The 22,568-nt window shown below is 47.7% G+C and overlaps 1 protein-coding gene and 1 pseudogene across 1 annotated transcript in view; both read right to left on the bottom strand.

Annotated features, from left to right (window-relative positions):
- The window catches only part of LOC142262371 (uncharacterized), a 50,630-nt gene that overhangs the window by 1,120 nt on the left and 26,942 nt on the right, over positions 1-22,568 (bottom strand). The window contains exon 2 of the mRNA XM_075332168.1: positions 7,205-7,318. Coding sequence (XP_075188283.1) covers positions 7,205-7,318 — 114 coding nt within the window. The remainder of the gene's footprint in view (positions 1-7,204; positions 7,319-22,568) is intronic.
- On the bottom strand, positions 5,334-6,832 carry LOC142262368 (hydroxyacyl-coenzyme A dehydrogenase, mitochondrial pseudogene; annotated as a pseudogene).

Raw genomic sequence — 22,568 nt, 5'->3', positions numbered from 1 at the left:
TTAATGATATAATTTGGAAAGTAGATTTATATTTTTAAACCATAACATCAGCAAGATGGGCTGCAGTATGTACATCGCCCAGGCCAAAAACTAGTACTCTACCAGGATACCGCTAAATCCCCACAAAAGTGGAAGCATCACAGGTGCAGGTGGAGCAAATCACACACACACCTCCATGGAATTGAGGGGGGAGACTGCTATATGATAAAACTGCACCAGTGATGCTTCCACTTTAGTGGGGGTTTAGCTGTATCCTGGTAGAGTACTAGTTTTTGGCTTGGGCGATGTACACACTGCAGCCCATCTTGCTGTAAGTATTACTTAATTTTTGGAGGATATGTTCCTCTTTTTGTTGCTATTTTCATATTTAGTGTAGGAATCTACAAGCATGAGGTCCCGTGATGAGGGTTGTAGGCTTACGTTTTATGGCCATAAATACCAACAAAAACCTCATATTTTTTTGTACAGGATACAGCCAGGCCCCATTCTGTTGGGCCTTGCATTGTAGAGTGTCTGTCCGTGCATGATACACAGTGGGGTACGGCTTGGCAGCCCGACTGATCTAATAGTATGGGCGTCACCTAATAGGCTGCGGGTTTGTGACTGTGTTATCTGTATGTGTGAACAGCGCTCTATGCAAGCCACTAGTGTGCAGTTTCATCATCTAGCAGTCTCCCCCCTCCATTCCATGGAGGTGTGTGTGTGTGTGTGTGATTTGCTCCTCCTGCACCTGTGATGCTTCCACTTTTGTTGGGGGTTTAGCTTTATCCTGGTAGAGTACTAGTTTTTGGCCTGGGGATGTACGCACTGCAGCCCATCTTGCTGTAAGTATTACTTAATTTTTGGAGGATATGCTCCTCTTTTTGTTGCTATTTTTATAAACCATAACATCAGAAATAAAATTAGGAAACAAATTATTCTGAATCTGTTGTCCAATTTCGAGATCTAAAGCCTGCTTTACACACTTCAATAAATCCTTCAATCCGTCGTCGGGGTCAAGTTGTAAGTGACGCACATCCGGCATCGTTCGTGACGTGTTTGCGTGTGAAACCTACATGCGATCGATATTGAACGAAAATACGGTGATCGCATACACGTCGTTTATTCCTCATACATTGGACGTTTGGTAGTACGAAACTAGTCAATTGTAACGTGCGACATCCCTCATACGATTTTGATGTCTGAGGCTATGTGCGCAGGTGTGCGCTCTGCACCGCAGCTTAAAAAAGGTCTGCTTCAGAGCGCAGCTGAAAAGCTGTGTTCTGAAGCGCCTCACAATGTCTGTCATTCACTAATCTCTGTCAGTCCGTCACTATCTCTGTCCCTCTCTCTCTGTCCATGTCAGTCTATCCCTCTTACCCCCTCTCTCATATACTCACCGATCCCCGATCCCCGGCGCGGCTCTGCACGGCATTCACACTGCTCCGGCGGCTTTTACTGTTTTGAAAAAGCCGGCCGCCCATTAAACAATCTCGTATTCCCTGCTTACCCCGCCCACCGGCGCCTATGATTGGTTACAGTGAGACACGCCCCCACGCTGAGTGACAGGTGTCACACTGCACCCAATCACAGCAGCCGGTGGGCGTGTATATACTGTGTAGTGAAATAAATAAATAAATAATTAAAAAAAACGGCGTGCGGTCCCCCCCAATTTTAAAACCAGCCAGATAAAGCCATACGGCTGAAGGCTGGTATTCTCAGGATGGGGAGCTCCACGTTATGGGGAGCCCCCCAGCCTAACAATATCAGCCAACAGCCGCCCAGAATTGCCGCATACATTATATGCGACAGTTCTGGGGCTGTACCCGGCTCTTCCCGATTTGCCCTGGTGCGTTGGCAAATCGGGGTAATAAGGAGTTATTGGCAGTCCATAGCTGCCAATAAGTCCTAGATTAATCATGTCAGGCGTCTATGAGACACCTTCCATGATTAGTCTGTAAGTGACAGTAAAAAAACACACACACCCGAAAAAAATCCTTTATTAGAAATAAAAAACACAAACAAATTCCCTCATTACCAATTTATTAACCCCGACAAACCCTCCATGTCCGGCGTACTCCACAGTCCTCCAGCGTCGCGTCCAGCTCTGCTGCATGGAGGTGACAGGAGCAGCAGAAGACACCGCCGCTCCGGTCACCTCCACGCAGGTAATGAAGACAGCCGTGCGATCAGCTGATCTGTCACTGAGGTTACCCGCTGTCACTGGATCCAGCGGTGGATGCAGCGATGGCCGCGGGTAACCTCAGTGACAGCTCAGCTGATCGCGCTACTCAACTAAGTTGCTGACTGAAGCTGACCGGAGCGGAGGTGAGTAGCGCGATCAGCTGAGCTGTCACTGAGGTTACCCGCGGCCACCGCTGCATCCACCGCTGGATCCAGTGACAGCGGGTAACCTCAGTGACAGCAGCTGATCGCGCGGCTGTCTTCATTAGCTGTGTGGAGGTGACCGGAGCGGCTGTGTCTGCTGCAGCTCCTGTCACCTCCATGCAGCAGCGCTGGATGCGACGCTGGACCATCCTGGATTACGCCGGACAAGGAGGGCTTTTTGGGGCTGATTAAAGTGGTGAACCAGGGTATATGTTTGTGTTTTTATTTATAATAAAGGATTTTTTCGGGTGTGTGTGTTTATTTACTGTAATTTACAGATTAATCATGGAGGGTGTCTCATAGACGCCTGACATGATTAATCTAGGACTTATTGGCAGCTATGGGCTGCCAATAACTCCTTATTACCCCGATTTGCCAACGCACCAGGGCAAATCGGGAAGAGCCGGGTACAGTCCCAGAACTGTCGCATATAATGTATGCGGCAATTCTGGGCGGCTGTTGGCTGATATTGTTAGGCTGGGGGGCTCCCCATAACGTGGAGCTCCCCATCCTGAGAATACCAGCCTTCAGCCGTATGGCTTTATCTTGCTGGTTTTAAAATTGGGGGGACCGCACGCCGTTTTTTTTAATTATTTAATTATTTATTTCACTACACAGTATAGACCCGCCCACCGGCTGCTGTGATTGGGTGCAGTGTGACACCTGTCACTCAGAGTGGGGGCGTGTCTCACTGTAACCAATCATAGGCGCCGGTGGGCGGGGTAAGCAGGGAATACGAGATTGTTTAATGGGCGGCCGGCTTTTTCAAAACAGTAAAAGCCGCCGGAGCAGTGTGAACGCCGTGCAGCGCCGGGGATCGGGGATTGGTAAGTATGAGAGAGGGCTGCTAACTTCAGTAATTTAGGAGATTAGCGGTCACCGGTGAGTCCTTCACTGGTGACCGCTAATCAGGACGCGACACAGACAGAGCCGCAGCATGACCGTGAAGTCGGGTGAAGTTCACCCGAGTTCATTCTGACAGTGCGGCTCTGTCTGTGTCTGCTGTCATCTGCCATTCAGCTCTGCTACATGGCTGTCTGTGTCTGCTGTTAGCGGCCATGTAGCAGATCTGAATGGCAGATGACATAGTAAAAACGCATCCCTACACATTACACACGCTTGGCAAGTCAATAAATAAAAAAAAAAAAAAAGGTGCCCAATGCATACGTCACAGAACACATGATCTAAAGGATCGCACATAACATTGATCAATTTAACATAGACTACTAACGCTCGTGTGACAGCAAATGAACGACCAACGTGAAATCTCATAAGATCCCATATGCAACCTGGGCGTGTCACATCGCAAATGCGATTGTACAACTAATTGCAACGTGTAAAGTGGGCTTAAGACAGATGGGAAAACCAAAATTCAGACACACTGCAAACTCCCAGAAATAAACAGTGAGATACTAAGGAGAAAAGCAAGAGAAGGAAGGCAGAAACAAAAAGACAACAAGGGTTAACACCACAACTGCTCACAGCAATAATGCACAACAACCACTAGTTATGTATCACAACAGCTCACCAGACCTGTATAGGTAAACTATAGCTGGAATTAATGGAATTATCCAGCCAGCATATACAGAAGGGGAGCGAATGATACTGGCTCCACTACAGCATGTAAACAAAGACACTAACAAGGAGCCCAGCAGAGAATAACTCTTGCTAGTCTTACTAAGTATGTGGTTCGATGCCTGCGTCTCCCTGCGCTGATCACAGATAACAGAGAAGTTAGCAAGCAAAAGTGCCAGAATGTGTAATTTCCACAGATCCTGATGCTGCCATGACAGTTGGCATGCCCTGCAAGCATCTCGTTGTGACATTGATCCACAACATAGACAATTTCAAAAAGGTTTTTTTTCGAAGATGAAAATATAATAGAGACAGAAGCCAAATATTTAATGGGCTTGTTCGGGACTGTAAGATTGATGGCCTATCCTTAGGGGTACTTTGCACGCTGCGACATCGCAGGACGATGCTGCAATGCCGAGCGCGATAGTCCCCGCCTCCGTCGCAGCAGCAATATCCTTGTGATAGCTGCCGTAGCGAACATTATCGCTACGGCAGCTTCACATGGACTCACCTGTCCTGCGACCGTCGCTCTGGCCGGCGACCCGCCTCCTTGTTAAGGGGGCGGGTCGTGCGGCGTCACTGCGACGTCACACGGCAGGCGGCCAATCGAAGCAGAGGGGCGGAGATGAGTGGGATGTAAACATCCCGCCCACCTCCTTCCTTACGCATATCCTACGGAAGCCGCAGTGACGCCGGTAGGAGATGTTCCTCGCTCCTGCGGCTTCACACACAGCGATGTGTGCTGCCACAGGAGCGAGGAACAACATCGGACTGTCGCGTCAGCGTAATTATGGATTACGCCGACGCTGCACCGATGATACGATTACGACGCTTTTGCGCTCGTTATTCGTATCATCAAGCCTTTACACACTACGATGTCGCATGCGATGCCGGAAGTGCATCATTTTCAATTTGACCCCACCGACATCGCACCTGCGATATCGTAGTGTGCAAAGTGCCCCTTAGGCTTTGGAACCAAGCAGGTAGCATGGTCTTGCTATCTGTGCAGGTATACATTAGCGCTCCAATTCATCAAGACCGGAGATGTACACTGAAAAATGACATCAGGGACTGGCGTGATATTTCTGGTTTGTTATGAATTAGAGAAGCGGTGGCATGACACCCTTCTTCTGACCAAGCTCTGTCCATTTTTGCGAAGCTGGTTAAAATTGGCGTGAAACCTCCAAAAGTCGCACAATTTATTTTTATTTACATTTATTTTTTATTGACTGTAGAATGGCTATGATGTATCAATGTTTGGAATCAGCGGTACAAAAGGATGTTGATGAAATAGAGAATCATGACTGTAAGGCACTCGGTGTTAATAAGTGCTGAGAAAACCGTGCAATGTAAAAACAACAACGGTCATCATAATCAAAGCAAACAAGAGACTATAACAATATAGCTCTGCAGTGCAGCCAGGCCAACCATCTGCCTTTATAAAATCCTTCTCCAGTCTTCTTTCGAAGCTTATTGAGTAATTCACGGGGGGCAAAAAATGGGTTTTCAGGTTCCATCTGGTACCAAACATCAATGGTGTATTTACTAGTGTCAAGACCAACATAATACAAAAGCTCAAAAGGACCTATTGGGTAATGGGCTTCCAATTTCATTGCAACATCCATGTCTTCCTTAGATGCATGACCTCTTTCATGAAGATGCACAAATTCCATTAGGTATGGTACCAGAAGACGGTTAACAATGAACCCTGGGGTGTCGTTACATGACACAGGCGTCTTATCCAGTGCTTTATTGAAGTCCATGAGAGAGTCAGAAGTCGTTTGGCTAGTCATTGGTGTCTTAATGACCTCCACCAGCGTCATCATTGGTACTGGATTAAAGAAATACAGACCTCCAAACTGATCCTGCCTAGTTGTGGAGTTGGCCATGTCAGTTATTGCCAATAAGAATGTGTTGCTGGCAAATATGGTGCGTTCTGGTGCAAATTTGTCCAGTGTCTTGATTAGTGCGTTTTTCACTTCCAAGTTTTCTATTATGGCTTCCACCACCAGATCATTGCTGTGCACCACGGCCGCTGGGTCTGTGCTTGTGCTGAAGTTTGAGAGGGTTTTGTTGATGAACTGTGAAGCAGCCTCAGGCTTGTCCACAAACATCTTCTCAGTGACCCTTTTCAAGCTGTCCTCAATACTTTTTGCAGACTTTTTCAAGATGTCATCAGTCTGGTCCACTAAAACAAAAGTGTGTCTGGTTGCTGCAGCTCCTTGAGCTATCCCGACACCCATCAGACCTCCTCTGATCACAGTCATGTGCTTGATAGTCAGCTTCTTCGCAGTGGAAAAGGCGATGGCGAGGCCCTGTCTGCTTGTACTGCTGGGAGCTGAAGGACATACAAGTGATGTCAGCACAGCGCGCCATGATGATTTAGTCGCACAATCTTTTTTCACAACTCTGTGTTGCACAAAAAAATTGATTGAAAAGTGATTTCTGACAGAATTCTGGCATAATTGCTTTGAAGAATCAAGGTCTAGGTGTCAAATCTCCTTCTGTAGGTGTCTCCAATCCTTCCAGGGTAGTTTGCCAGTAGTTCACATTCTCTACAGCAATAATTTTATTAGATATTTTTTGGGAGTTTAAAAATTTGGTATCTCAGTGTGCGGCTGTAACTCTTTTTTTCCTATTATCTACACACACACACATACGCACACACACCAGCCTGTCTCCTCTTCAGCTTTATACTCCTGCAATTAAGAGACCTTTGGTCACATGATGTGATGTCAAAAAGGTTCTTAACCAGTCCTATAATCGATATATAAACACTGGGGCCACTAGGAGAATGGGGGCCCTGTGAAATTGCCCAGTTTGCTCTCCCTTACACCTAATACCAGTCCTGTATGCCAGCCTGTGTCCTGTTGAGTTCTTTTAGATTCATGCAATTAAGAGACCTTTGGTTACATCATGTCACATGACTTCATCAAAGGTCCTTAAACAATCAACTTCCGAATGCAACTGATGAGGTCCTTAAGAAAGTGGGGTTCCTGAGAAATTGCACAGTTTGACTCCTCCGAACGCTGGACCTGCCTGTAACTAGGGCTTAGTATAGGGCTTATTTTAAGGGAAACAGGGTATTCGTGAACCCTCTGCAGGTCTTTGAGTTGCCTTCACAACAACATAGAGAAGGGACTAGAAACAAACAGCAGAAGAAGCAGAAGCAAAGAAAATACAGCTGAAAAAACCAGAGCAGAAAGTCTAAAAATGTAAACACAAAATTAGTGCAGAAAGTACATGAGTAGATATCTCTTACTGGATAGAGCTGGAGGAAACACATCCTGAGGAACATCGGGGTCTTCTTGTTTACAGTCCTGTGGGAGAAGAGGACGGGGACATCTCTCTGGTGTTGTCCTCTTACTGGATAGAACTGGAGGAGACACATACAGGGACTGAATTTATTACTTACATACAGATAATTATAGGCAGTGGCGTAACTAGAGTGCGATGGGCCCCGGTGCGAAATTTAGACCTGGGCCCACCTCCGGACGTTGGTCAGTAGAGTTCTAAGTCATATATACATTATTTGTCTCCCAGACTGGGCCCTATTGTGACATATATTTGTCCCCCAAGGTGTGGGCCTATCCTGGTGTATATATATGCGTGCGCTCATCCAGCAGTGCAGGGAAATCATATTTCCCAGTACTATCGCAGAGGTTAACTATATCGGTGCGCTGTATGCGCTGATATAGTTAACAGTAGCGCAGCTCCGGTTGGGCGTTCTCTGAGCATGGGCCCCCCCTCCCCCGGTAGCTGCGCTACTGTTTGAAAGTAAAGTAACAGCTGAGAGGAGCCGGCTGTTTCTCTGAACGGCGGGCGCCAGCCGCGGGCCCCAAACCAGCCCGGGCCCGGTCGCAGTAGAGACCGCTGCGACCGTGGTCGTTACGCCCCTGATTATAGGCCGTGTGTATTTAGTCCTGTCTATTACCTGGTGATGTGAGGGGCTGGGGAACCTCCATCATGACGTCCTTGTACAGATCTTTGTGTCCTTCTAAATACTCCCACTCCTCCATGGAGAAATAGATGGCGACGTCCTTACACCTTATAGGAACCTGACACATACAATGATACCGTCACCCCCGATCCCTTCATAGCGTTACTGTATAATGTCCCAGCATTCCCAGCAGTGTCACCTCTCCAGACAGCAGCTCAATCATCTTGTAGGTGAGTTCTAGGATCTTTTGGTCATTGATGTCCTCATGTATCAGGAGGTGAGGTGGAGGCCCCGTGATTGGGCTCAGGGGTTTTCCCCATCCCTCAGACTCAGGGGCCTGACAGAGCTCACTAGAGGTCTTCTTCACTACTGTGTAATCCTGGTTATGGAGAGACATAGTAATAAATCTCACTACAGACATTTCCAGAGTCCTCACCTCTCCAGTTCTGTCCATCTGTAAAGGTTGCTTTACACGCGACGATATATCGTGCGATCGCACCCGCCCCGTCGTTAGTGCGTCACAGGCAATTTGTTGCCCGTGGCGCACAAAGTTGTTAATTCCCGTCACATGTACTTACCTTCCGCACGACCTTGCTGTGTGTGAGGCGAACATCCTCTTCCTGAAGGGTGAGGGACGTTCGTCGTCACAGCGACGTCACACAGTGGCCGCTCAATAGAAGCGGAGGGGCGGAGATGAGCGGGACGTAACATTCCGCCCACCTTCTTCCTTCCTCATTGCCGGCAGGACGCAGGTAAGCTGTAGTTCCTCGTTCACGCGGTGTCACACGTAGCGATGTGTGCTGCACCGGGAACGATGAACAACCGTCGCACAGAAGGAGGAACGACATTATGAAAATGAACGACGTGTCAACGAGCAATGATAAGGTGAGTATTTTTGCTCGTTAACACTCGTTCGTAGCTGTCACATGCTACGATATCTCTAACGATGCCGGATGTGCGTCATGGAATCCGTGACCCCCGACGACATATCGGCAGACATATCGTAGCGTGTCACGCTGCCTTTATTCCCATAGATAAGAATGATGTAAAGTGACGTCATCAGAATCTCTCACCTTTCCAGTAAGCCGGAAGAGGATCTCTAGGGTGAGGTGTAATATCCTCTCCGCCATCTTGTCACTGTCCATATCCATCCTTGATAGGTCAATTAGGAGAATTTTCTTATATAGAAGATCTCCACTGAGAGGATCCGATATTGTAGGGACCTGAATGTGGAGAAGATGACGATGTGACATCAGAAAGAATCCTGTATAGTAATATAATTACTGGAGACTTTATATGGCATGAAGGAGAAGACAATTCATGGTTTTGGGGCTGCAGGAACCGAAATGAAGATTCTTGATCCAATAATATTAAGAAGCGGCTTTTACTTGACATGTATGGAACGTGACTATTTTATAATATTCATCGGTTTGCTTGTTTTGTTTTTTTGTTTGTTTTTTTGTATGTTTGCAGGTTTTTAGCTTTGCAGACTTTTTTGGCCGATTTTTAAACTGCAATTTTTTAAAAAATATTTGCAAAATTACTGCATAATAATGACACTGAAAAAGACGTGGGTGTGCGGGAGGACGAGAAAACCAACCAGGGCCAGGAAGCTGCTGCCAAGGCAGATAACATAATAGGATGCAGTGAACGAGGCACAGATGCTCCGAACAAGAACAGTTTTGCCTCTATACAAGTCACTAGTGCGGCCACACTTAGAATATTCTGCACAATTTCGGGCTCCAGTGAATGAGGAGGACATAATTGAACTAGAGCGGGTGCAGAGAAGAGCGACCATTAAAGGAATGGAAGGACTACACTAGGAGGACAGGTTAGCAAGCGCGGGATTATTCATTTGGAAACACAAAGGCTACGGGGCAATTTTATTACAATGTACAAGTATATCAGGGGCATTACTGAGATATTTCTAATTAGCTTTTTACAACTGAGGCCTGCAATGATGACAAGGAGGTTAAGTCATAATCACAGATGGGGATTCTTTACTGTAAGAGCAGTGAGAATATGGAAATCTCTGACACATGATGTGATAAATGTTGATAGACTACAAAAATTCAAGGCGGGCTTGGATGCCTTCATTAAAACATATATTATTGCAGGTTATCAGTAGTAGATTTTGTGATGGGACATTGATCCAGGGAACTAGTCTAATATTTTTAGAGTCATGAAGGCATTTTGCCCCTTGTAAAGGTATTCACACCCCCGGAACGTTTCCACTTATTTTAGCGTAATACCCACAAATGTAAATGCCTTTTTTTGTGATTTTATGTGATATACCAGTATTAAGTAACAAGTATTTGTGGAGTGTAAAGGAAATGATAGATGGTTTTCTACATATTTATAACTATATTAACTATAAATCTGAATATTGTGACGTGCATTTGTATTAAGCCCCTTGTAGTATGATGCCCCTGAGTGACCAATTGCCTCCAGAAGTGACATAATTAGTAAATTGAGTCACCTGTATCATTTATTCTCAGTATAACTACAGCTGTTTTGTGAAGATTTCACGAGTTTTGTTTGAGAACATTAGGGATCAAACAGCATCTTGAAAACCAAGGAACCCACCAGACAGGTCAGGGATAAAGTTGTGGAGAAGAGTAAAGCAGGGTTTGGTTATAAAAAAATAGCCAAAGCTCTGAACATCTCACTAAGCACTTTTCAATCCATCATCCAAAAATGGCAGGAGTATAGTATGGAGACATGAGGGTCATTGGGTACGGTAGAGTGCTGGCCTAGCTGTCTTCAGAAAGACCGATCAGACCAGGGCTCATCCAACTGAACGCCCACACTCCTTCCTTGTGGGCAGGACACTACTCAGACGACACAGGGTGGGGGAACCACACCTTGGTAAGATGTTATTGGTTCACCAACAGGCAAACACGTATCGTACATTTACAGAAAGACCACAAGGTGGTACAAGCGACAGAATCTCACCCATCTGTTGGCTCGCGAGGGATTAGAATCTTTGTGACTTCGGGGCTTCCTGGGCTAACTATCCCAGTCAGTAGAACCCTGGTTTTAACGAGCACCCACTGAGAGGAGATAGCGGCAAGCTTAGAAAGATGACTGAGCACAGCAAGATATGTAGCCAGTCAACTGAATGATCCTAACCTGGGTTCTCCAGGCACAATTGTGGGCTCACCAATGAGCAGTGAAGCATATCTGTGATCCTCCAGCTGAAAATGTGGATCCTAGGCTGATGTCCTGCAGAATGAATGTGGTGACAGGAGCAAAGCTCTTTTTATACCCTCAGTTTTCATTTCAGGTTATTGTGTCTTACAGTATTGGTGGGAGATGGCTCTTCTCTCATTGATTCAGTTCAATCTGACTGCATAATATTCCTGTTATTTATGTAGTCAAAGAGGCTGAGGCAATCATTATTTAACAGACAATAGGGTTCCGGTCAGTCTGACATGAAAGAATGGCTAACTTCTCTTACTTTGCCAATCAAAGGCACAATATGTGTGGCCTAATTAAGAACAGTACACCCCTCACATAAATCTCCAGATGCTTGGTTGTCACATAAAGCACAACTGCAAAACGACAAAGACATGGCCGTCCACCTAAACCAACATCCCAAGCAAGGAGAGCACTAATTATAGAGAAGTAGCCAAGAGGCCTGTGGTCATAGGAAAAGCAGGAGAGATCCAGAGCTCAGGGGGAGAATCTGTCCACAGGACAACTATAAAGGCCACTTTACACACAACGACTTCGCTAACAAGATTCGGGTCACGGAATTCATGATGCACATCCGGCCTCACTAACGACGTTGTTGTGTGTAAAACGTACGAACGACCGCTAACGATCAAAAATACTCACCATATCATTGATCGTTGACACATCATTCTAATCTCTAAAATCGTTGCTGCTGCAGGTACGATGTTGTTCGTTGTTCCTGCAGCAGCACACATCGCTATATGTGACACTGCAGGAACGAGGAACAACATCGCACCTGAGGCCGCCGGCAATGAGGAAGGAAGGAGGTGGGCGGGATGTTTGTTGCACTCATCTCCGCCCCTCCGCTTCTATTGGGTGGCCGCTTAGTGACGTCGCTGTGACGCCAAATGAACTGCCCCCTTAGAAATGAGGCGGTCTGCCGGCCACAGCGACGTCGCTAGGCAGGTAAGTATAGTGTGACTGTTCCTAGCTATGTTGTGCGCCACGGACAGCAATTTGCTAGTGATGCACAACCAACGGGGGCGGGTACGCTCGCTAGCGATATTGGTACCAGTATCGCAGCGTGTAAAGTGCCCTTAGGTCATAAACTCCACAAATTTGGTCTTTATGGAATAATGAATATTTTTAAAAGCAAAAGAATAAGAATTGAAAATTGCTTCACAGACGCCTCCATCCAATTTACCTGAGATAGAGCTGTTTTATAAAGTAGAAGGGACAAAAATGTCAACTCTAGATGTGCAAAGCTGGTAGACACATCCCAAGAGATTGGCAGCAGTAATTGTAGTGAAAGGAGGTCCTGCAAAGTATTCACTCAGGGGCTGAATACTAATGTACATCACAATTTGCAGAGTTAAATTTCTTAACATTTTTAGAAATTCATGTATAATTTCCTTTATACTTCACAAATGTTTGCTACTTTGTGTTATCACATAAAAACCCAATAAAAATCCATTTTTTGTGGCTGTAATGTGAAAAAATGTGGAAAAGTTCACCGGGTGTGAATAGTTTTTCTTGCACCATTTTGAAGAATTTGAAACTAAAAAATAATAAAGGAAAGACAAAAAAAGTGACTTAGAAAACACCACAATTGATGAGTTGGATGTAAGTTTTGTGGTGCGGAGCCCGTTATACCGGCAGACGGAATATGACCGGAGGCAGAAATATTCAGGGAAAGGAAAGATTTTACACTTTCTAGATAAATCCTGTCTCTTCCCGGGATGTAACGGCCTCTAATGCCGGTGTGGCACCCCTGACCTGGTCAGGCGCCACTGAGTACTGTACACATGCTGGGTCAGTGCTTCTAGGTGGTTCCAAAGGCTGAAATAGGGTGTGTACGCACAGACACATAGCAACCAGGTCTCCCACACACTAGAGGGGACCCTCTGGCAGACCCAAGAGGGGGCGTTCCTCCACATCTCAGCTAGTGATGTAGGGGAGGAGCTGGAAGCTAGGTTGCAGTGGCTGTCAGGAAAAGTGAGAGGAGTAGAGCCAGTCTGATAGTGAGTGTGGTGGCAAGCAGGCACACGGGACGCTAGTCAGACCCTGCACGTGGAGTAGCCATTAGCGGCGGAGAACGGTCACCAGCAAGTTGGACAGAAAGACGCTGAGGAAGTCAGCTGGTCGTGTATGGAGACTTCTGGTGGCTAGGCAAGCACGAGGAACAGGTCCCTAGAGCCAGACATCCATTTAGTGGTCTGCTAAACCTGCCGGTGAGGGGACAAGAAGTCCCGCACCAACCAGAGTCCGAGCATCAGCAGCAACGAGGGGGCCCATAAGGAGGATCGAGCCTGGAGCCATCTTACTTGGTCCACGCTGCCAGCAAATGGGCCATAAAGGGGAGAAAAGGCAGTTGCGACTTCCCTGGCTGAATCCCACGGTACTTCAAGCCAGGGGTTATCTGAAACAAGAAGTGCTAGGAAGGCGAGTGAACGGTTACCCTTAGACCAGCCTGAAGGATACCTGGTTCCACCTGGTTCATCTCAGAATCGCCCGGGTTACCTCACAATAACACCTGAAAGTGAGTAAACAAGCTGAAAGACATCTTGGACTGCGACTGAGTTATTCTGTGACCTGTTGCTCCACACACACTCAAGCCCCTGGGGCCAGCCTCACTCACGGGAAGCCACACCACCTGACTGCAGATTCCATCAGCCCCAGACGCTCGTTAAACCTGCAGTGGCGGTCACCCATAACCCTGACCGAAAACCGTGAGTGGCGTCACGACTTCCAGGTAAATAAACCTGACATACCTGTTGCCAGCGGCAGCCAAGAGAAGCTCCTGTGGGTCTCAGAAGGTGAAGCGATGTCCCTGGGGCGACCGCCACAGGTGAGCGACACACCGGGATCACACGGCCGGATAAAAAAATCATCACAGCTTCATCCAGAAAACTAGGACAAGTCTTTTCTTATTTGTCATCCATATACAATCCGGTATTTACAGCCGCTATTAATAATTTACAAGACCATTTACAGCTTCCTTCATTACAGAACTGCAATGTATCCGTAACACAATGTCTGCTGTATGGTGGAGCTGGTGGGAATCTGATAGTTTGTGCAGACACAGACCTGAATGGACGAGTCTCCTCCGATTTACAGAAGGCACTAGAGGATGCTGGGATTATTCTCACACGCAGATTCAGTCAGTGAGAAAGAAAAATCCCCATCTGCACTGCCACATCCAATAAGGCCTTGTGCGCACTCGGCGTTTTTGCCGCGTTTTTAGCGGCGTTTTTTACCGCGTTTTTGTGCTGAAAACGCAGTGACATTGCTTCCCCAGCAATGTCTATGGGTTTTCATAAGTGCTGTCCGCACAAAGCGTTTTTTTGTAGCTGCGTTTTTGTGGTGACCACAAAAATGCAGCATGTCAATTATTTCTGCGTTTTTCACCCATTGAGTTCAATGAGATGTTCAACAACGCAATTAAAAACGCATATAGCCGCGTTTCTATGACTAAAAACGCAGCTATAAACGCAAGGGGTTGGTACTACAGTGACGTGTACAGGAAGAGGATTCCTTCTGTTGGTAAACACAGAAGCATGAATCCTCCCGGTACCGTCACCGCTGCGTCCACAACCCGCCCGGTGCCATGTCAGCTCCGTGCGGCGCCATGTCTGGGCGGGAGGTGGAGGCAGCGGCGAAAACCAAAGTAAACAGTAGAAAAAAAAAAAAAATGTCATACTCACCTGTCTGCAGGGTCCCGGTGCCATGTCCGCTCCCAGCCCCTGTCTCGGTACCGCCGCTCTGGCTGTGTGCAGTCTCCCCGGGGCACGTACGAAGCTTGCAGGACCTGGCGGTGGATCACCTGATGCAGTCACCTGACGCATCAGCTGATCGATTCTCGCGGTGTCGCCGGCTTTTTCGCGCCCGGCCGGCTATCAGCTGATCCTGCCGTCAGGGGACTTCATCAGCTGATTACCGGCAGCTCCTGCAGCGATGGGACAGGATCAGACTCCCGTCCAATCGATCGCTCCAGGAGCTGCCGGTAATCAGCACATAAGTGAGTATTTATTTATTTATTTATTTTTTCTACTGATGCATCAGCTGATTGTATAATCGGCTTTTATACAATCAACTGATGTGTCATGTGATTCACGTAGTTTAACCTGACACGTCATCTGATCGCTTTGCCTTCCAGCAAACCGATCAGATGATATTGGATCCGGATTGGACGGCGCGGGACCCTAACCCAGGATTACTGCGGAGGGGGGTTTATTTCAATAAAGATGGAGTCACTAATTGTGTTGTGTTTTATTTCTAATAAAAATATTTTTCTGTGTGTTGTGTTTTTTTTTTTTTATCATTACTAGAAATTCATGGTGGCCATGTCTAATATTGGCGTGACACCATGAATTTCGGGCTTAGGGCTAGCTGATAATATACAGCTAGCCCTAACTCCATTATTACCCAGCTAGCCACCCGGCATCAGGGCAGCTGGAAGCGTTGGATGCAGCGCCAGAAGATGGCGCTTCTATGAAAGCGCCATTTTCTGGGGTGGCTGCGGACTGCAATTCGCAGTGGGGGTGCCCAGAAAGCTTGGGCACCCTGCACTGTGGATTCCAATCCCCAGCTGCCCAGTTGTACCCGGCTGGACACAAAAATTAGGCGAAGCTCACGTCATTTTGTTTTTTAATTATTTCATGAAATTCATGAAATAATTAAAAAAAAAAGGGCTTCTCTATATTTTTGGTTCCCAGCCGGGTACAAATAGGCAGCTGGGGGTTGGGGGTAGCCCGTACCTGCCTGCTGTACCCGGCTAGCATACAAAAATATGGCGAAGCCCATGTCATTTTTTTTTTTTTTTTTGGGCAAAAAACTGCATACAGTCCTGGATGGAGGATGCTGAGCCTTGTAGTTCTGCAGCTGCTGTCTGCTCTCCTGCATACACTAGTGAATGGAGGATGCTGAGCCTTGTAGTTCTGCAGCTGCTGTCTGCTCTCCTGCATACACTAGTGAATGGAGGATGCTGAGCCTTGTAGTTCTGCAGCTGCTGTCTGCTCTCCTGCATACACTAGTGAATGGAGGATGCTGAGCCTTGTAGTTCTGCAGCTGCTGTCTGCTCTCCTGCATACACTAGTGAATGGAGGATGCTGAGCCTTGTAGTTCTGCAGCTGCTGTCTGCTCTCCTGCATACACTAGTGAATGGAGGATGCTGAGCCTTGTAGTTCTGCAGCTGCTGTCTGCTCTCCTGCATACACTAGTGAATGGAGGATGCTGAGCCTTGTAGTTCTGCAGCTGCTGTCCTGCATACACTAGTGAATGGAGGATGCTGAGCCATGTAGTTCTGCAGCTGCTGTCTGCTCTCCTGCATACACTAGTTCAGCAGCTGTCTGCCCTCCTGCATACAATGAACATTTTGGAGAAGGAAATGACATCAGACCTTTTTTTTTTTTTTTTTTTCATCAACAATCTTTAATGGCATTGTGCACTGATTAAAAACGCAGTGAGCAAAAACGCAGCAAAAAACGCACCAAATCGCGGCAAAAACGCATGCGTTTTTGTCGCGTTTTTTAGCCGCAGGTGCGTTTTTTGAGACAAAAACGCACATAAAAACGCAGCGTGAAAAAAACGCCTAGTGCGCACATACCCTAACAATGGTCTGAGGGCAAGACGTTGTGTTATTTTATGGACAGCACTGAAAATACAGTAGTGTGAACGAGGACTAAAAGGAATCATCAAAGCTCTTATCTCTCCTAATCCTGCCATCTCCACCGCTCTCATTACACAAGTATAACACATATAATACTGGAGGATAAAACAAGACTGAGCACAAGACCTTCACAGCCGTCTACACATCATAGGGAGATTTCATGGCACCTTCTCTCCATCTACCTGATGATCCTGAGGAACATCGGGGTCTTCTTGGTTACAGTCCTGTGGGAGAAGAGGACGGGGACATCTCTCTGGTGTTGTCCTCTTACTGGATAGAACTGGAGGAGACACATACAGGGACTGAATTCATTCCTTACATACAGATAATTATAGGCCGTGTGTATTTAGTCCTGTCTATTACCTGGTGATGTGAGGGGCTGGGGAACCTCCATCATGACATCCTTGTACAGATCTTTGTGTCCTTCTAAATACTCCCACTCCTCCATGGAGAAATAGACGGTGACGTCCTGACACCTTATAGGAACCTGACACATACAATGATACCGTCACCCCCGATCCCTTCATAGCGTTACTGTATAATGTCCCAGCATTCCCAGCAGTGTCACCTCTCCAGTCAGCAGCTCAATCATCTTGTAGGTGAGTTCTAGGATCTTCTGGTCATTGATGTCCTCATGTATCGGGGGGTGAGGTGGAGGCCCCGTGATTGGGCTCAGGGGTCTTCCCCATCCCTCAGACACAGGGGCCTGACAGCGCTCACTAGAGGTCTTCTTCACTACTGTGTAATCCTGGTTATGGAGAGACACAGTAATAAATCTCACAACAGACATTTCCAGAGTCCTCACCTCTCCAGTTCTGTCCATCTGTTATTCCCATAGATAAGAATGATGTAATGTGACGTCATCAGAATCTCTCACCTCTCCAGTAAGCCGGAAGAGGATCTCTAGGGTGAGGTGTAATATCCTCTCCGCCATCTTGTCCCTGTCCATATCCATCCTTCACGGGGCAATCAGGAAAATTCTCTTCTATAGAAGATCTCCACTGAGAGGATCCGATATTGTAAGGACCTGAATGGGAAGGAGATGAGCCGATATGTAAAATACTGCAGATAATAATGGAGGTATTATATATCTAGTGTGCGGCTCTGCAGGTGGAGGTAGGTGCAGGGTATTATATATCTAGTGTGCGGCTCTGCAGGTGGAGGTAGGTGCAGGGTATTATATATCTAGTGTGCGGCTCTGCAGGTGGAGGTAGGTGCAGGGTATTATATATCTAGTGTGCGGCTCTGCAGGTGGAGGTAGGTGCAGGGTATTATATATCTAGTGTGCGGCTCTGCAGGTGGAGGTAGGTGCAGGGTATTATATATCTAGTGTGCGGCTCTGCAGGTGGAGGTAGGTGCAGGGTATTATATATCTAGTGTGCGGCTCTGCAGGTGGAGGTAGGTGCAGGGTATTATATATCTTGTGTGCGGCTCTGCAGGTGGAGGTAGGTGCAGGGTATTATATATCTAGTGTGCGGCTCTGCAGGTGGAGGTAGGTGCAGGGTATTATATATCTAGTGTGCGGCTCTGCAGGTGGAGGTAGGTGCAGGGTATTATATATCTAGTGTGCGGCTCTGCAGGTGGAGGTAGGTGCAGGGTATTATATATCTAGTGTGCGGCTCTGCAGGTGGAGGTAGGTGCAGGGTATTATATATCTAGTGTGCGGCTCTGCAGGTGGAGGTAGGTGCAGGGTATTATATATCTAGTGAGCGGCTCTGCAGGTGGAGGTAGGTGCAGGGTATTATATATCTAGTGTGCGGCTCTGCAGGTGGAGGTAGGTGCAGGGTATTATATATCTAGTGTGCGGCTCTGCAGGTGGAGGTAGGTGCAGGGTATTATATATCTAGTGTGCGGCTCTGCAGGTGGAGGTAGGTGCAGGGTATTATATATCTAGTGTGCGGCTCTGCAGGTGGAGGTAGGTGCAGGGTATTATATATCTAGTGTGCGGCTCTGCAGGAGGAGGTAGGTGCAGGTTATTATATATCTAGTGTGCGGCTCTGCAGGAGGAGGTAGGTGCAGGGTATTATATATCTAGTGTGCGGCTCTGCAGGTGGAGGTAGGTGCAGGGTATTATATATCTAGTGTGCGGCTCTGCAGGAGGAGGTAGGTGCAGGTTATTATATATCTAGTGTGCGGCTCTGCAGGAGGAGGTAGGTGCAGGGTATTATATATCTAGTGTGCGGCTCTGCAGGAGGAGGTAGGTGCAGGGTATTATATATCTAGTGTGCGGCTCTGCAGGTGGAGGTAGGTGCAGGGTATTATATATCTAGTGTGCGGCTCTGCAGGTGGAGGTAGGTGCAGGGTATTATATATCCAGTGTGCGGCTCTGCAGGAGGAGGTAGGTGCAGGGTATTATATATCTAGTGTGCGGCTCTGCAGGTGGAGGTAGGTGCAGGGTATTATATATCTAGTGTGCGGCTCTGCAGGTGGAGGTAGGTGCAGGTTATTATATATCTAGTGTGCGGCTCTGCAGGTGGAGGTAGGTGCAGGGTATTATATATCTAGTGTGCGGCTCTGCAGGTGGAGGTAGGTGCAGGGTATTATATATCTAGTGTGCGGCTCTGCAGGTGGAGGTAGGTGCAGGGTATTATATATCTAGTGTGCGGCTCTGCAGGTGGAGGTAGGTGCAGGGTATTATATATCTAGTGTGCGGCTCTGCAGGTGGAGGTAGGTGCAGGGTATTATATATCTAGTGTGCGGCTCTGCAGGTGGAGATAGGTGCAGGGTATTATATATCTGTGTGCGGCTCTGCAGGTGGAGGTAGGTGCAGGGTATTATATATCTAGTGTGCGGCTCTGCAGGTGGAGGTAGGTGCAGGGTATTATATATCTAGTGTGCGGCTCTGCAGGTGGAGGTAGGTGCAGGGTATTATATATCTAGTGTGCGGCTCTGCAGGTGGAGGTAGGTGCAGGGTATTATATATCTAGTGTGCGGCTCTGCAGGTGGAGGTAGGTGCAGGGTATTATATATCTAGTGTGCGGCTCTGCAGGTGGAGGTAGGTGCAGGGTATTATATATCTAGTGTGCGGCTCTGCAGGTGGAGGTAGGTGCAGGGTATTATATATCTAGTGTGCGGCTCTGCAGGTGGAGGTAGGTGCAGGGTATTATATATCTAGTGTGCGGCTCTGCAGGTGGAGGTAGGTGCAGGGTATTATATATCTAGTGTGCGGCTCTGCAGGTGGAGGTAGGTGCAGGGTATTATATATCTAGTGTGCGGCTCTGCAGGTGGAGGTAGGTGCAGGGTATTATATATCTAGTGTGCGGCTCTGCAGGTGGAGGTAGGTGCAGGGTATTATATATCTAGTGTGCGGCTCTGCAGGTGGAGGTAGGTGCAGGTTATTATATATCTAGTGTGCGGCTCTGCAGGAGGAGGTAGGTGCAGGGTATTATATATCTAGTGTGCGGCTCTGCAGGTGGAGGCAGGTGCAGGGTATTATATATCTAGTGTGCGGCTCTGCAGGTGGAGGTAGGTGCAGGGTGTTATATATCTAGTGTGCGGCTCTGCAGGTGGAGGTAGGTGCAGGGTATTATATATCTAGTGTGCGGCTCTGCAGGTGGAGGTAGGTGCAGGGTATTATATATCTAGTGTGCGGCTCTGCAGGTGGAGGTAGGTGCAGGGTATTATATATCTAGTGTGCGGCTCTGCAGGTGGAGGTAGGTGCAGGGTATTATATATCTAGTGTGCGGCTCTGCAGGTGGAGGTAGGTGCAGGGTATTATATATCTAGTGTGTGGCTCTGCAGGTGGAGGTAGGTGCAGGTTATTATATATCTAGTGTGCGGCTCTGCAGGTGGAGGTAGGTGCAGGGTATTATATATCTAGTGTGCGGCTCTGCAGGAGGAGGTAGGTGCAGGGTATTATATATCTAGTGTGCGGCTCTGCAGGTGGAGGTAGGTGCAGGGTATTATATATCTAGTGTGCGGCTCTGCAGGAGGAGGTAGGTGCAGGGTATTATATATCTAGTGTGCGGCTCTGCAGGTGGAGGTAGGTGCAGGGTATTATATATCTAGTGTGCGGCTCTGCAGGTGGAGGTAGGTGCAGGGTATTATATATCTAGTGTGCGGCTCTGCAGGTGGAGGTAGGTGCAGGGTATTATATATCTAGTGTGCGGCTCTGCAGGTGGAGGTAGGTGCAGGGTCTTATATATCTAGTGTGCGGCTCTGCAGGTGGAGGTAGGTGCAGGGTATTATATATCTAGTGTGCGGCTCTGCAGGTGGAGGTAGGTGCAGGGTATTATATATCTAGTGTGCGGCTCTGCAGGTGGAGGTAGGTGCAGGGTATTATATATCTGTGTGCGGCTCTGCAGGTGGAGGTAGGTGCAGGGTATTATATATCTAGTGTGCGGCTCTGCAGGTGGAGGTAGGTGCAGGGTATTATATATCTAGTGTGCGGCTCTGCAGGTGGAGGTGTGTGCAGGGTATTATATATCTAGTGTGCGGCTCTGCAGGTGGAGGTAGGTGCAGGGTATTATATATCTGTGTGCGGCTCTGCAGGTGGAGGTAGGTGCAGGGTATTATATATCTAGTGTGCGGCTCTGCAGGTGGAGGTAGGTGCAGGGTATTATATATCTAGTGTGCGGCTCTGCAGGTGGAGGTAGGTGCAGGGTATTATATATCTAGTGTGCGGCTCTGCAGGTGGAGGTAGGTGCAGGGTATTATATATCTAGTGTGCGGCTCTGCAGGTGGAGGTAGGTGCAGGGTATTATATATCTAGTGTGCGGCTCTGCAGGTGGAGGTAGGTGCAGGGTATTATATATCTAGTGTGCGGCTCTGCAGGTGGAGGTAGGTGCAGGGTGTTATATATCTAGTGTGCGGCTCTGCAGGTGGAGGTAGGTGCAGGGTATTATATATCTAGTGTGCGGCTCTGCAGGTGGAGGTAGGTGCAGGGTATTATATATCTAGTGTGCGGCTCTGCAGGTGGAGGTAGGTGCAGGGTATTATATATCTAGTGTGCGGGTCTGCAGGTGGAGGTAGGTGCAGGTTATTATATATCTAGTGTGCGGCTCTGCAGGTGGAGGTAGGTGCAGGGTATTATATATCTAGTGTGCGGCTCTGCAGGTGGAGGTAGGTGCAGGTTATTATATATCTAGTGTGCGGCTCTGCAGGTGGAGGTAGGTGCAGGGTGTTATATATCTAGTGTGCGGCTCTGCAGGTGGAGGTAGGTGCAGGGTATTATATATCTAGTGTGCGGCTCTGCAGGTGGAGGTAGGTGCAGGGTATTATATATCTAGTGTGCGGGTCTGCAGGTGGAGGTAGGTGCAGGGTATTATATATCTAGTGTGCGGCTCTGCAGGTGGAGGTAGGTGCAGGGTGTTATATATCTAGTGTGCGGCTCTGCAGGTGGAGGTAGGTGCAGGGTATTATATATCTAGTGTGCGGCTCTGCAGGTGGAGGTAGGTGCAGGGTATTATATATCTAGTGTGCGGCTCTGCAGGTGGAGGTAGGTGCAGGGTATTATATATCTAGTGTGCGGCTCTGCAGGTGGAGGTAGGTGCAGGTTATTATATATCTAGTGTGCGGCTCTGCAGGTGGAGGTAGGTGCAGGGTATTATATATCTAGTGTGCGGCTCTGCAGGTGGAGGTAGGTGCAGGGTATTATATATCTGGTGTGCGGCTCTGCAGGTGGAGGTAGGTGCAGGGTATTATATATCTGTGTGCGGCTCTGCAGGTGGAGGTAGGTGCAGGGTATTATATATCTAGTGTGCGGCTCTGCAGGTGGAGGTAGGTGCAGGGTATTATATATCTAGTGTGCGGCTCTGCAGGTGGAGGTAGGTGCAGGGTATTATATATCTAGTGTGCGGCTCTGCAGGTGGAGGTAGGTGCAGGGTATTATATATCTAGTGT

Source organism: Anomaloglossus baeobatrachus, unplaced genomic scaffold (assembly GCF_048569485.1).
Source record: "Anomaloglossus baeobatrachus isolate aAnoBae1 unplaced genomic scaffold, aAnoBae1.hap1 Scaffold_2449, whole genome shotgun sequence".
NCBI classification, from domain to species: domain Eukaryota; kingdom Metazoa; phylum Chordata; class Amphibia; order Anura; family Aromobatidae; genus Anomaloglossus; species Anomaloglossus baeobatrachus.
This window is presented reverse-complemented; position numbering and strand designations above follow the sequence as displayed.